Genomic DNA, 16,003 nt, shown 5'->3' on the forward strand with positions numbered 1-16,003 from the left:
TCTCATAATCACCTATAAAAATCTTCCTTCCCTTACCTCTCCCTCCCTCCCTATGCTATCAAGTCTTTCAACCATCCTCCCCTTTCCATTTCAAGCCTCACCACCCTAATCCAGGCTTATTATCTCTTTCCTGGACCATCACAATTGCTCCCCAGTCTCTTTGCATGACTCTTGCCACCTACCCCTCCTCAATCAAACTTCTATTCACAACAGTCAGAATGATTGCTCTGAAATGCGAATCATATACTCCTTCTTCAAGTATGTCAATGGCTTTCCACTGCTCTCTGAATAAAACCAAAATCCTTAATAACTTGTAACTTCATAAACATAAATTCAAAACAAAGTCTAGATCCCTCTTTCCTTTTGTTTCCTTATCACTAATAATGTTACTTTTCATCCTCTTTGGCAATTTACGATCATATTTACCTTCTCGGTGTAGGACCTGCCACTCTCCTGCAATCCAGGCCTTCCTCGATGCATATAAGATAGTATAGCGTGTCACAACTGTCTCTGGGCCATCGGGGGGTTTCCAAGACACCAGAGCAGTGTCATCTTCTATCAGCGTGACTTTTACTCCAACTGGTGGGCCTGCTGGTGCTGTGCACACATGTAGAAGCAGAAGGTATTAATAGGATAAATGGCCCTATACACGCAAATACCAGGCTAACAGAGTGACAGGCGTAGAAAAAAGTTTGAAAAACTAGGAACCACTATATCCGCATCTGAAAAATCACAGCTTTTACCAATTAATAGTGATAACAGTAAAATACTACTTTTCTTGAAAGCTAATTTCATTTTTATAATGTTCAAAACATTTAAAAAATATAAAGGAGATAGAAGATTCCTAGATGTGGAATTACTAAGTCAGAGGTTGAAAGCATTTTTAGGTCTCTTGACATGGTTTTGTCAAACTGATCCCTAAATAGGTCTCTAATCCCACCAGTAGCACCTGCTCATTAGATATCGAGTCTTTCCCATTGAGTATTGAATCTAAACTACATTTCTTACTAAAATGTATAGAATATAGATTCAACCGGATCTAGAAAGCCACTGAAGAAATACTTCTGAGACCAGAAACACTCAGTTATTCTCCAAAACAGTTGAATCAGTGAGTTTAAAGGGCAGGCTTTATACTAATAGTTTATATCTGTGAAAAGTATTCAAGTCTTAGGATTTTAATTGATCCCATTTTTAATGTGAGGTAAAAGTGTGAAGAGCTGGTTTTGGGCATCATATAGCATATGGAGTATTGTTTAAAACATAGCAAAAAAGCTCTTGCTCACTGAAACAAATGTCCTTTGCTTTCTTTCAGCATAATTAAAATGGAAGTCCTCATATATCATCTAATCCTTCACCCTCATTCTAGAGAAAAGGAAAAGCAAGTTTTGGAGGCAAAATATCTTAGAGTCACAGGTAGGCTATACAACTGGTGCTCAATTAGGTGGTATATCTATGCATGGTGCACAGCACCAAGCTATCATACAGAGACAGAGGTTCTAATGCAGGCTCCTAACACAACCATTATTCACTTATTTACGTTTAAAATGATTTCAGCACAGCCTTGAATAGCACAAATGATTTTAACCCATTTGCTTGTGTAATATGTACACTGAGAGGGGAAAATAAATTTAATAAAGGAAATGAAATCTCAAATGTTAAAGAACAAAACAAATCAACAAAACAAACACAACATCACATCAACTGGTACTGGCAACCAAGGTAGTGTTCTCCTCAAAATGATGTATACATTTTTTACACATTTAGATAAAACCCAAAAGGCAGCTGCCTTCCTTACCTTCTGGAAGTGTAGAATGGTAGACGACGGGGCTCCAGGGACTTGAAAGTTGATCCACATGCAATCGAACAGCAAATTCATATTTGGTGTTTGGTTCTAGACCTTGAACCAACATGTGGGTTTCTGATCTGCAATGATGAGCAATGAAGCTTTAATGCTGTGAGCACACTGTTTCTCAAAGACTGTCAATATGTCCAATAAATACAGGTAGGGAGGGCACATTTAAAATTATTTTACACTAAAAGAGCAACCTAATTTGACTATATATGACGTTTGGTATTATCTTATAAAAATATGCCCACAAATGTCCTAATACAAACAAATTTCCTCTGAAATGTTGGAAGTCAAACTATGCTTTTAAATCATAGTGACAGGCATCTTTTTATCCATAACCTAGAAAACAGAATGACCAGCTTTATTTTTTGATGCCAGAATGAAAATTATCTTTCATTATCTTTCATTCTGGCATCAAAATTATCTTCCATGCTTTTCTTTAGCCACATGAAAGTTAAAGTAGCTTCTTGCTCAATTTTGTTGTATGAGGCTGAGGAAACAAAAAAAAATCATTTCCAAAAATTAAATGTCAAAAACTGCATTTTCAGAACTGACAATGGTAAAGGTGAAACAAAAACCCAGATGTTTTATAAGCAAGGTAAGTCCTAAGACAAATGCTTACAGCTGAAGCTCAAGCTAGCCCAAGATGGTAAGAAGTATGAATGGGGAGGGGAACAAAGGAAACAACCATTAATAGAAGCTACATACGTTTGAATATACAGAACCAAAGAAGCATTCTGCAGGCCGACAGGGTTACAGCGAATGGTGTAGTTAATTATTTGTGCAGTCGTGAACGCAGGCCTCCTCCAGTGCAGGAAGATGGAAGATGAGGTGTTAGCCTTCGCATAGAGATGGTGGGGCGGTGGTGGAGGAGGAACCATGCGATCACGAACAGCTATTGGAAAAGACAAGGTAGATTTACCGCACAGCATAGCATTTATTGTAAAAAGTGGTAAGTGGTAAAACCATTAACACCCCACCCGGTAAGCTAACTTTAGGTCTTTCTTCCTTGAAAGGTTTGTAGTAGTCTAGAGATATACTACTCAAACCTGAGCAATTCTTCCATGAGTTAGAATATAAGGAATAAAATATTACCAATACACAGATTGTAAGGCAGAAGCATAGAGAAGTCAAGCTACCAGCCAAAGGCTTTCAGAAAGCCCGCAGTGGGATTAAAACTAGACCTGTCAACCCACTTTAGTAGCAATAAAATCATACAGCTCTTAGCAATAAAACTGAACAGCAACTGGAAGAAAATAATTAGCCTTAAGCTTAGAGCAGATGAAACAAAACTCAGTATATGTAGGTGTTCAGGGTTATTTTCCACGTTAAATTTCTTATGCTCTTTTGCAGGCAAAAGAAAAATAGATTCTTATAATTAAATACATCACTTAAGTATTTACTTATTCGAGATACTATCTTAGGTACCCTGGAGAATATAAAGCAATCAAACCAATAAGGGTTCCAAGCAGTAATGAGACTTAGAAGAGGAGAAACAGGAGTATGAACCATACATAGTGAAAGAAGCTACCATAACTCTACTTACACACACATCCTGGGGTGCTGACTGTCTGATCTGCCTGGTAACCATCTTCTACGTTATTGTAAGCCAGCAGCCTCACATGGTATTTTCTTCTGGGGTCTAAAAAAGAAACCAACAGCTAATGACTAGACCCAGCCATCTATATACAAACAAAGGTTCTAGAACCTTTCTAGATTTGGGGTTTTAAATCTTCTGAATAAATACCACATTTAAGTAAAATAAAATTTTCTCTCTCCCTGCCCTACACAATGACTCAGCAATTCACCTTAGTATGACACTGCTATTGTGACTATCAATTATTTAAAATCTTACATTTAACCTCACTTCAAACAATAACATTACTATAACCGCTCTTCCTCCTCTTCCTCAACTGAGCAGAGATGGATTCTTGCTTTTAAAAGACTTGGGTTTATGTGATAAGTCATTTCTAAGAATTTACACTGTAGTTTTTGTTTAGTTACTTGAGAGTAGTTTATTAAAAGTATGAAAATCCAAGTCAGATGTTTTCCCCCTAAAAGTTAAGGAGAATTACAACATACTCTTTGGTCATCTTTTAGTACTGTACATTTGAAAATCCTTAGAGAAGTGTGTTATTTATTTCTAAGTATGCCCTTACCCTAAACCTGTATTTTCAAGTTGAGAGCTAAATTCTGCAAGAAAGATAAGCTAGAGCTCCCTCTACTGGTATTTATTAACTAGCACAATATGAAAATGAAAGTCCATCTCATGCTTATAAAACAAAACAAGAAACAATTTCTGGACTTTGAGAAAATGATTATAAAATTTAAATACTATACTTTAGTAAATACACAGGAAGTTTAATGATACTGGTAAATTTAAGTGTAACAATTTATGATAACTATAGAGCACTTGCTTATGGCAAAAAAGAAATACTATTCAGAAATAATGTATTTCTTTTTTCCCCAGCTTTACTGACATATAGTTGGTAAATAGGAGCTGATTTTTAAGGTGTACAACTTGATGTCAGATATACATACACACTGTAAAACAATCACTACAATCAAGGTAGTTAATACAGTCATCATCTAATATAGTTACCATTTTTTGTGTGTATGTGTGGTAGAAATGCTAAAGACCTACACTCTCAGCAAATTTCAAGTATACAATACAATATTTATAATTATAGCCCCTATACTATACATTAGATCTCCAAAACTCATTCCCGCATGGCTGAAACTTTGTACCCTTTGGCCATCTCTTCCCATTTCCCCCACCTTCCAACCCCTGGCACCCATTCTTCTACTCTTTTTCTGTAAGTTCAACTATATTAGATCCCATATGTAAGTGAGATTATACAGTAATTATATTTCTGTGTTTGGATTATTTTATTTAGCATAATGTCCTCTATTCATTAATGCTATGCAAAAGGCAGATTTCATTCTTTTTAAGGTTCAGTAATATTCACTAATATTCCTGTGTGTATGTGTGTGTGTTTGCCACATTTTCTTTATCCATTCACCAGTCGACAGATATATAGGTTGTTCCCCTATGTCACCTATTGTGAATAACACTGCAATGAACATGGGGCACGTATGTCGTTTCAAGATACTGGTTTCATGCCTTTTGGTATATACCCAGAAGTAGAAAAACAATAATCTTTACTAGATATAATAAAATATAAAGCTTATTAAACTCTCCAAAGTAATTTAAGAGTTTGTATAAATATTTTAGAAACTGATTAATGTATTCTAATATTTAATATTAAAATCCATTTAAAAATTTCCTAAAATATTAAAAATTTATCTGTATTTGTTTTGATAAAATTAAAAACACAAAAATTTACACAACTTAGAAAATTCCTATAGTTTCTAGATAAAAAGGTAGGAAAGACTAATAACTTCTGACTATCTTCTAGGAAATGTTTTTCAGGTTTATTATCTTGAGTGTCACAAAACTCTGTAAGATACGTTATCCTTATTTTTTTAAAACTGTGGTAAAAGGTATTAAGTAGCATGTCTAATGTCATACAAACCTGAACCAGGAACTTGAGGTATGATAGCACGGGGCCTTTATATTGACACAAACACACGTGCCTTTGTCATAGCAAGTTTGTCTCCTTATAATGAGTTTTAAAATAAAAAATGTATTCAAATATTTTATAAAATAATTACCAGAGCCCTGGCTGATGTACTTCAGTGGATTGAGTGCTGGCATGCGAACCACAGGGTTGCTGGTTCAATTCCCAGTCAGGGCACATGCCTGGGTTGCAGGCCAGGTCCCCAGTAGGGAACGCATGAGGGGCAACCACACATTGATGTTTTGCTCCCTCTCTTTCTCTCCCTTCCTCTCTTTCTCCCTCCCTTCCTCTCTCTGTAAAAATAAGTAAAATTTAAAAATAAAATAATTACTAAAGAACACAGAAACATACTTGGATTTCATCACTCAAATAATTTCCAACATTCAGCACAGCACTGAAATTCTAAAATTCGAAAGGTTTCGGTTCAGATTAAAGGCTACTTAATTTGAATCTGTTTTAAGCTTTCTTTCCTCCTACCATACTGCTGATCACATTAGTCAACTGAATCCTGAGTTCAACATTAAAAATACTCCTTCTGAATGGGTACAAATAGAATTCAACAGGCTCTTTGCAATCTAGTTCTTTATAAATTCACAGTGTCATCTTCAACAATATTTCTTCATTCTGTCTGTGCTCAGTTAGAAAAGTATCTTCAGGAAAGCTTCCCGAATGTGAGGTATTATGTCAGGAATGCAGAAGACACAGAAGAAGAAGTATGAGACAGAATTTGTCCAAAGTAGCTCCCAGTCTCAGGGAGGAGACACAGATACAGCCATCTCTCATGGAAAGCTGATTTTTGATGAGGGTCAGGAGGACAGGTAGAGAGATTAATCCTTATTCTACTGTGCAAACAACTGATCAACACTTCATGAATACGTCTCTGGAATGCTTTGTTTATTTTTTAATTTTCACGATAAACATTTATTTCTCACAGCTCTGAAGGCTGAGAAGTCTAAGACTGAGGTGCCCACAGATTCAGTGTCTGACGAGGGCCTTCTTGGCTTGCAGATAGCTACCTTCTTGCTGTATCCTCACATGGCAGAGAGTGGAATGCTTTTTTTTTTCCACCCTAAAATCGATTCTTTATATTTTTCCTTTTTCCTCTTAAAAAAAATGAACAGCTTACACTAAACTTTAAACTCAGAATTAAACTTTTTTTGAGGGGGGTATTGTTGATCAGACAAAAGCAGCTTGTGTGTTCTGAGATGAGACAGCAGAGTTTCTCCTGTAAGATCCTCAGCACCTGGCTATAACCCTACTCAGCACAGACTCCAGTAAGCCCACTGTGAGGAGGGGCACGCCTCCCGATGCCCATCTGGAACTCATCCAAGTAGCCAGCACAACCCTCTCCAGCGCTACCCTGCTTTCCCTGCTAGTATACATGAGGTCAGGAAAAGGTAAACCAACGAGCAGGCAAATCAAACACATGGAGGGGGGCCCGAGACTTTTTTCTATTCACACAAAAAAGGCAAGACAAGAACCAGGGTAATTCTGGAAATCATTTTAGTAGGAAAAAAATAAATAGCACATCATCTGATGTGAAAAAATAATTTAAAGAGGAAAAATTCATTCACATTTTTTTCACATGGGATCTCTTCTTTATGCTCTACAAAGCATCTTGTTTTAAACTGCACAACAAAAGAAATCACTAACAAAACAAAAAGACAGCTGACCAGATGGCAAGTTTTATTTGAAAACAACAACTCAGACAAGGGGTTAATATGAAAAAAAAGAATCTTGTTTTAAAAATAAAAAGTGCCAGCAAAAAATAATTTAAAGGAGAGGACAAACCCATTCACATTTTTTCACATGTGATCTCTTTATGCTCTACAAAGAATCCTGTTTTTAAAACAGAAAGTGCCAGGATGGTAGGCCACATGCACTGCCCCTCTGCTTCTTTAGGTTTGATAACATGTAACTCCAATCTCAAAATCTAGTCACTACTTTATTTTGGTTTGCTAATCCAGAGACCCTGGAACAACCTGGCTTATTCTTGTTCACTAGTTTGTTAGAAATTTGATTTCATACACTGTTTGTAAATTTAAGAGTGGTCCCAGGAACAAGAGCCCTCAAATAATGTTACAATGAGCATTATCAGGCAATAAGAGTCATTAAGAAAGAAAACAGAACAGCTATACAATTAGCAAAATTAAAAATATAATAAAAAAAGTTTAGGACCGATATACAAAATGTAGTTAAATGCGCTTACTTGTAGTTAAATGCTACATAAGGTATGTGCACCTTATGTAGCACAAACCCTAAAACTGCAGTTTTGAAAAGACCCTCTAATGCATCAGGGACAAAGCAGAGACCCAGCATCAACACTAAAGTGCCACAGAGAACCAGTTTCCACTGTCTGTTACAGTTCTTCTTGAGTTAAACATCACCACACATATGTGGTGCTCAGTTACAGAGACTCAGCAGACCTGGTTTTTGTGGTTAGGGGGGAAATAGCAGAGTCAAGAGGAGCAGCCACAAAGAATAACACAGGCCTTTGCAAAACTAAGCAATGGGAGGAGAAAAACTGGGGAGAAAGTTGGTCTCAGTTTCTCCAAAACTCAACACAAAGGGTATAGTTTTGATCTTTTTCTTTAAAAAGTCCCTTTAGCATTTCATGTAATAATGGCTAGGTTGTGATGAACTCCTTTAGCTTTACCTTGTCTGGGAAGCACGTTATCTGCCCTTTCATTCTAAATGATAACTTTTCTGGGCAGAGTAATTCTGATTGTAGGGCCTTGCTTTTCATCACTTTGAATACTTCTTGCTTGCAAAGTTTCTTTTGAGAAATCAACTGATAATCTTATGGGTACTCCTTTGTAGATAACTCTGCTTTTTTCTTGCTGCTTTTAAGATTCTCTCTTTATCTTCAACCTTAGGCATTTTAATTATGATGTGTCTTGGAGTGGGCCTCTTTGCATCCATCTTGTTTGGGACTCTGTGCTTCCAGGGCTTGTATGTCTATTTCCTTTGACAAATTAGGAAAGTTTTCTTTCATTATTTTTTCAAATAAGTTTTCAATTTGTTGCTTTTCCTCTTCTTCTGGCACCCCTACCATTGGGATTGCTGGCATGTTTGGAGTTATTCCATTGTCTTCTTATACTATCCCCTTTTTAAAAAAAATCTTGTTTCTTCTTCTGTTCTGGTTGAACATTTACTTCTTCCATCTGTTCCAAATCATTGATTTGAATCCCTTCCTTGGCTTCCCTAGCTTCCTTCCCTTCACTATTGGTTCCCTGTAGGTTTTTCTTTATTTTACTTAGTATAACCTTCTTCCTTTACGTTGTTGCCATACTCAATGAATTCTTTGAGAGCATCTTGATCACTAGCATTTTGAACTATGCATTTGATAGGCTGGCTATCTCCATTTAGTTTAGTTCTTTTTCTGGGTTTTGTTCTGTTCATTTGAGCCATATTTCTTTGTCTCCTCAACTGGGCAGCCTCCCTGTGTTTGTTTCTATGTATTAGGGCAGAGCTACTTTGACTCCATGTAAGAGTCACCCATAAATTGTGTGGGGTAGAGCCTTAGGTAATTGCCAGCGTGGGGCAACCTGCTTCACCATTTTGTGGCTCCATGCTGGGGGAGGGTTCAGAGAGGAGACTGTGAGGCACACTGGCTTCTGGTGGTTTGCCAGGCATTCATCCCATTTCCAGTCACTTCACCCACTTCTCATATGCAACTGTCATCTTTCCAGCTGTTGCTCTGGTGGTGAATCCCAGAATGGGTGGGTTTGTGTACATTTTAAGACTGTGCAGGCCCTTTGAGTAAAGTTTCCTAACAATCCCACAGTTCTTCTGCTGCCCCAACCCCCACTGGTTTTTACAGTCAGAAGTCATGGAGAATTATCTCCCTGGTGCTGGAACCCTGATCTGTGTGATCTGGCCTGGGGCTGGGATTGGATGCTCCCAAGGTGCCCCTCCTGATTTTTATCCACCCCACATGAATGTGGGACCACCTGTGCTCGATCCGCTGCCACTACCTCTCCACACCACACAGCATCTCCTCATCTCTCTACCACATCTCCATGTCTCTGCCTCTCCTACCCATCTGGATTGTTGTGGCTTTTTTGATTCCTTGGTTGTCGGTCTTTTATACAGTTCAATTTTCTGACAGTTCTGAATGTTGTTTTAAGATTTAGTTGTAATTCCTTTTGTGGTTGTGTGAGGAGGAGAAGCATGTCTACCTATACCTGCATCTTGACCGGAAGCAACACAAAGGTGACAAAAATCACTCTTCAATAGGGCTAATTTATAATGGCCCCAGAGCTGATGGCTCACATAGATAGTATTTAGATTTACCATTAAATTGGCTTAAAGATATAGCAATATATAAAGATGAGGGAGGTTAGGAAAGAAAGTTCAAATTAATTTTTTCCTTTTTCTATTGTTGTTCAAGTACAATTGTCTCCATTTTCCTCCCACCATGCTACCCTGCCCCACCACCCCTCCCCTAACCTCCTACCCTCGAACATATCCCTTTCGGCTTTGACCATGTGTCCTTTATACATGTTCCTTGATGACCCTTCTCCCTTCTCCCCCCATTATCCCTTCCCACCTCCCCTCTGGTTACTGTCAGCTTATTTTTTATTTCAATGCCTTTGGTTATATTTTGCTTGCTGCTTTGTTTTGTCGATTAGGTTCCACTTATATATGAGATCACTCAATAATTTGTCTTTCACCACCTGGCTTATTTCACTTAGCATAATGATCTCTAGTTCCATCCATGCTATCACAAAGGGTAGGAGCTCCTTTTTTCTTCTGTATCGTATTTCACTGTGTAAATGTAACATAGTTTTTTTTAAACAAATAAGTACTCTTTATTGAGTATTTGCTATATACCAAGCTTCCTCTAGATGATTATATCATTTTTTTACTTTTATTTTTATTTATTTTTTAAATATATTTTATTGATTATACCATTACAGTTGTTCTATTCCCCCCCTTCATTCTCCTCCACCCACACATTCCCTCCCCCACCATTCTCCCCCCCTTACTTTATAACCACGTGTCTCAAGTTCTTTAGATTCTATATTTCCCCCACTATTCTTGCCCTCCCCCTTATCTATTTTCTACCTGTCATCTATGCTATTTTCTGTACCTTCTCCCCCCTTCTCCTCCTCTCACTCCCCTGTTGCTAACCCTCCATGCATTCTTCATTTCTATGGTTCCACTCCTGATCTAGCTGTCCTCTAGGTTTGCTTTTGTTTTATGTGTGGTTGTTAATAACTGTGAGATTGCTGTCCTTTCACCGTTCATATTTTTCATCTTCTTTTTCTTAGATAAGTCTCTTTAGCATTTCATATAGTAAGGGCTTGGTGATGATGAACTCCTTGAAGTTGACCTTATCTGAGAAGCACTTTATCTGTCCTTCCATTCTAAATGAAAGCTTTGCTGAATAAAGCAATCTTGGCTGTAGGTCTTTGGATTTTATGATTTGAAATACTTCTTTCCAGCCCCTTCTTGCCTGTAAGGTTTCTTTTGAGAAATCAGCTGACAGTCTGATGGGAACTCCTTTGTAGGTGACGGTCCCCTTATCCCTTGCTGCTTCCAGGATTCTCTCCTTCATTTTGGTCTTGGCTAATGTAATGATGATGTGCCTTGGTGTGTTCCTTCTTGGGTCCAACTTCTTTGGCACTCTCTGAGCTTCCTGGGTTTCCTGGAAGTCTATTTCCTTTGCCAGACTGGGGAAGTTCTCCTTTATTATTTGTTCAAATAAGTGTTCCACTCGTGGCTGTTTCTTTCCTCTTTCTGGTACCCCTATAATCCGGATGTTGGGACGTTTAAAGATGTCCTGAAGGTTCCTAAGCCTCTCCTCATTGTTTTGAATTCTCATTTCTTCATTCCTTTCTGGTTGGATGTTTCGTTCTTCCTTCTGGTCCATTCCACTGATTTGAATCCCAGTTTCCTTTCCATCACTATTGCTTTCCTGGACATCTCCCTTCATTTCAATTAGTTTAGCCTTCATATGTTCCTCTAATTTGTGACTATAATCAACCAGTTCTGTGAGCATCCTGATAAACAGTGTCTTGAACTGTGTTTCTGAGAGGCTGGCAATCTCTTGGTCACTTAGAGTTATCGGCTCTGGGACTTTGAGTTCTTCTTGCGCCATCTTTTGGGCTGTTCATGCCTGTTATGTAGCAGGATCGGAGCCCTAGGTGTTCACCAAAGCAGGGCAACTCAGTCACTGGGTTGTGACGCTATATGTGGGGGCGGGATCAAAGAGGAGCAATGGCATCCTGTCTGCCGCCTCCCGCGGCGGCCCCCACAGGTGCGGCAGCTGCCACTGTCACCAGGCCCACGTGTTTCGTCCCACTGCACGCGAGTGTGCCACCGCTGTCAGCCCTCCACCACTGGGTTCGCCCCCTGGGGCCTGCGTGGTCTGTCTCACTGTGAGCGAATGTGCGACCGACCGCGGTCTGTCTGCCCCACACCCTGGGTCCAGGCCACTTGCCCACCTAGGTCTGGGGATCTTTCCTGCCCGACCCTACTCTGCTGCTGGCTCCGCCCCTCTTACCATCCTGGTTGAGCGGTTTGTTGTAGTCGGACTTCCATATAATTCAATTTTCTGGTTTTTTGGCTGTGTCTTTGTTCTCCAAACCTTTATTGTATTCAAATTTGGTTGTGGGAGAAGGCACAGTGTTTCCACCTATGCCTCCATCTTGGCGGAAGTCCTGTAACATAGTTTTTTGATCAGTTCATTTAGCAATGGGCAGTTAGGCTGCTTCTAGCACTTGGTTATTGTAAATTGTGCTGCTATGAACATTGGGGTGAATAGGTTCTTTTGGATTGGTGTTTCAGGGTTCTTAGAGTATATTCCCAGCAGTGGAACTGCTGGGTCAAAAGGCACTTCCATTTTTAGTTTTCTGAGGAAATTCCAAAATTTTTTCCACAGTAGCTGCACCAGTCTGCCTTCTCACTAATAGTACACTAGGGTTCCCTTTGCTCCACAACCTCACCAGCACTTGTTGTTTGTTGATTTGGTTATGATGGCCATTCAGACAGGTGTGAAGTGGTATCTCATTGTTTTAATTTGCATCTCTCTAATGGCTAGTGATGCTGAGCATCCTTTTATATGTCTCTGGGCCCTCTGTATGTTTTCCTTGGAGAAGTGTCTGTTCAGGTCCTATCCTCATTTTTTAATAGAATCGTTTGTCTTCCTGGTGTGGAGTCATGTAAGCTCTTTACATATTTTGGGGATCAAACCCTTGTATGAAGTATCATTTGCAAATATTTTCCCATACAGTTGGTTCCCTTTTCATTTTGCTGATGTTTTCTTTAGCTGCGCAGAAGCTCTTCATTTTGATGAAGTCCCATTTGTTTATTCTTTCCTTTGTGTCCCTTGCTCTGTGAAAATATTACCGTGTGGAATATCTGAGATTTTCCTCCCTATGTTCTCCTCTAGGACTTCTATGGTGTCGTGACTTACATTTAACTCTTTTATCTATCTTGAGTTTATTTTTGTATATGGTGTTAAGTTGGTGGTCAAGTGTCAACTTTTTGCATGTAGCTGTCCAGATCTCCCAAGACTATTTATTGAAGAGGCTATTTTTGCTCCACTTTATGCTTCTGCCCTTTTTGTCTAATATTCATTGACCATAGGATGTGGGTTTATTTCTGGGCTCTCTATTCTGTTTCATTGATCTATGTGTCTGTTCTTATGACCATACTAGACTGTTTTGATTACAGTGGCCTTGTAATATAGTTTGGTATCAGGTACTGTGATCCCTTCTACTTTTTTCTTTCTCTAAAGTTCAAATTAACATAAATCTGACTCTAAATGTTTTCATTCATAACTATAATGTCTCAGCTTAAGTTAACAAAATTGTCGTCTCAGCCAAATTATTATGTTTTTCTTTATTTAGGGAGTCAAACTTTGGCCAAAAAATGAAGAACTTCTCGAAACCCTGTGATAGCTATATCCTTTATATTTTTGACTATCTCTAGGACTTGGCTCACTTCCTTCGTTTCTGAGTCACTCTCACCACTAGCTCTTCTACTTGTTGGTTTCGTGTAAGGAGGAATCAGAACCAGAAGTCTGGTTGATCAAGAAAGAATTCAAAGGTATCAAAAAATTATCAAGTGCCTCCTAAACATCAGGCACTTTCACTATGAAAGACTCAAGGATTAGAAAGACATTAACTTGTGCTTTTGATTTCACCTACCAAAGGAGACAGACTGGTAAATGAATACTTTGTATTACTAATTTTATAACCTTGAACAAGTTTCTTAAGTTTTCTTAACCTCATTTATTTGTCTTAAGAAAATAGAGATATAATCCCTCAGAGGGATTTTCAAAGTATTAAATGAAATCATGTCTATTAAGTACTTTGTACTTAAATAGTACTTTGTCCCTATAATTAGCACACATGCAACATTATTATTATGTGAGTCGAGTTGCCTGGAAGAACATACTACCAAAACTACTACCAAAAATATGGTGCACTTAAATCTGGGAATCATCTCTGGGAAGTGAAACAAATTATCAAAGACATTCATTCACACAAGCAGGGTCTAGAATCCAGAGCACCAGCAAATTAACAGTGAACAAATACTAAAGTGGAGTTCTAACCACTCTCTTTCTTCATTAATATTCCCCACTGCATAGAGCAGCCAAAGGTCTCAAGCATGTGTCTAACTTGCACATATGACAATGTGCTGTGTTTTGTGTTTATGGCCACTAAGAATGCTTGCTGTTTTGGTGACCATGTCACATGGTATGTAATCCTCTCAGTGTCAAATCCACCTTCATCCACATCTTTCATATTAATCTAATAATTGCTCATCTGCTAACAAAGAAAGAACCTGACAATAAATGCTTTGGAAAATAACTTAATAGATTCTTCCCCAATGAAAGAACAGTAGATTGTTTCATAAATGGGAAATATGGAAGAGTTTGAGGACTAGCATTAGAAACAGCAAGCAGATGGACACAACAAATAAGTTCATTCTGTTAATCATATCCAATTTTAACAACTAGTTTTTTATTACCTTCAGTAACTATAACTCAGAATAAGAAAAACAAAGATCAATAAAATGAGACTCCCCATAGTGCCAAAACATTTTTAAAGACACACTGATCAAGAACCTAATTCCATCCTGAAAGCAAATGATTTAATAGTAATAGTACATTAGCTGCATTTTCAACATACTGAGTAGCCTACTAAAAATTCTGGTATTAACATCCCGTTTTTCATTGCAACATGTTCCTAAAAGAACATGTTACAATGAAATGCACAGAAAAACAACACAAACCCCACTCCTTCCTGTTTTACTCGAATACCTTGTATTTCTCTTCTCTATCACTAGATGGCATCTGTATGCCTTTAAAAGGCATGATGACCCCACTCATTTAGTTGTTAAGGTGTGAGTTATTCCTATACCAACCAGGTGCAACTGATAAATGAACAATTCGAAACAGAAAGGCATGAAATACAAAATATTATTGTTTAAGTTTCAATGAGAGACTTCACGAAATGAGAAGCAATGAAAATGGAGAAGGGCTTGCTTGGATCAGTGTTTGTCAAATCAACTTTTAAAAACCCGTAAGATAGGTATTGTTTTGTCACCTGTCTATAGAGGAGGATGCTAAGATAAATAAGTAAGAATTCTGACTTCCTAATAAGTCAGTGCTACTAAGAAGCAAAGGAACAATCTAGCACAGTAGTTATGGGCTGAGATGTCAGACTTCTTGTCCATTTCTAGCTTGGTTATTACTGTGTAACTTTGGAAGTTATTTTCTCTCTCTGTACACCTTGGATAAAATTACTTATAAAATAAGTATGATGATGATAACAGCATCTGCCTTTTGAGGCCATTGGGAAGAAGTGATAAATTAATTCACATAAACCAGTTAAAAGAGTGCCCATGTATAATAACAACATCAATAATGATATAAATATCAACAGTAATGATGTAAAACAATTACTTTTAGCTCCCCCTCACAGAGAAGGATAGGCTGGTACAGTGATTAAAGCACAGATTCTGGAACCAGACTACTTGGGTTTGAATTAAGTTTCCTGATCTATCAAATGAGAGCTAAATGAGTTTATATTTGTAAACATGCTTAGAAAAATGTCTGCCAATTAGTAGGTACTTTTTAGTGCTAAATAAATAAATAAATGTAAGGGAGTGGGCTGGTTTGAGAATTAGAGGATTTGGGTTTTAATCCCGGATTTAGTAGCCGTGCAGCAACAAATTGGGCAGCCTCCTGGATCTCAGTTCCCTCATCTTTAAGATTAGGACATTGCAATGTTTATCAGTTGTTCTCAAATTTGTTTAGGTAACATTCTATTAGGGTAGTGAAGATGAAAGTACAAGTAACTACCATTCAAGATGAAAAGAAATTTGTTAAAACTCCAAGGGAATTAAAAAGAGGGAATGGTCACTCTTAGTTTGGGAGTATGGGCAGGGCTTCAAAGAAGTGCATTTGAGCAGAATTTGACCTATGGTAAACATGGAAAAGAAGAGATGGAGGTCAAGGGAAGAGTATAAGCAAAGGCCCTGGGTCACAAACACGTGGATCAGGGATGAGTAACAGGCACAAGTTCAGTAAGGTGTACATGAGTGAGAGTCATGC

The 16,003-nt window shown here is 38.1% G+C and overlaps 1 protein-coding gene across 1 annotated transcript in view; it reads right to left on the bottom strand.

The window, feature by feature from the left end:
* Positions 1-16,003, bottom strand: part of PRTG (protogenin) — a 141,070-nt gene that overhangs the window by 19,524 nt on the left and 105,543 nt on the right. The window contains exons 12-15 of the mRNA XM_037053944.1: positions 3,396-3,491; positions 2,558-2,744; positions 1,796-1,923; positions 427-597 (exon numbers count right to left, since the gene is read on the bottom strand). Of these exons, the coding sequence (XP_036909839.1) occupies positions 427-597; positions 1,796-1,923; positions 2,558-2,744; positions 3,396-3,491 (582 nt within the window). The remainder of the gene's footprint in view (positions 1-426; positions 598-1,795; positions 1,924-2,557; positions 2,745-3,395; positions 3,492-16,003) is intronic.

The sequence above is a fragment of the Sturnira hondurensis genome, unplaced genomic scaffold, assembly GCF_014824575.4.
Source record: "Sturnira hondurensis isolate 20B ecotype Veracruz unplaced genomic scaffold, ASM1482457v3 Scaffold0008196, whole genome shotgun sequence".
NCBI classification, from domain to species: Eukaryota; Metazoa; Chordata; class Mammalia; order Chiroptera; family Phyllostomidae; genus Sturnira; species Sturnira hondurensis.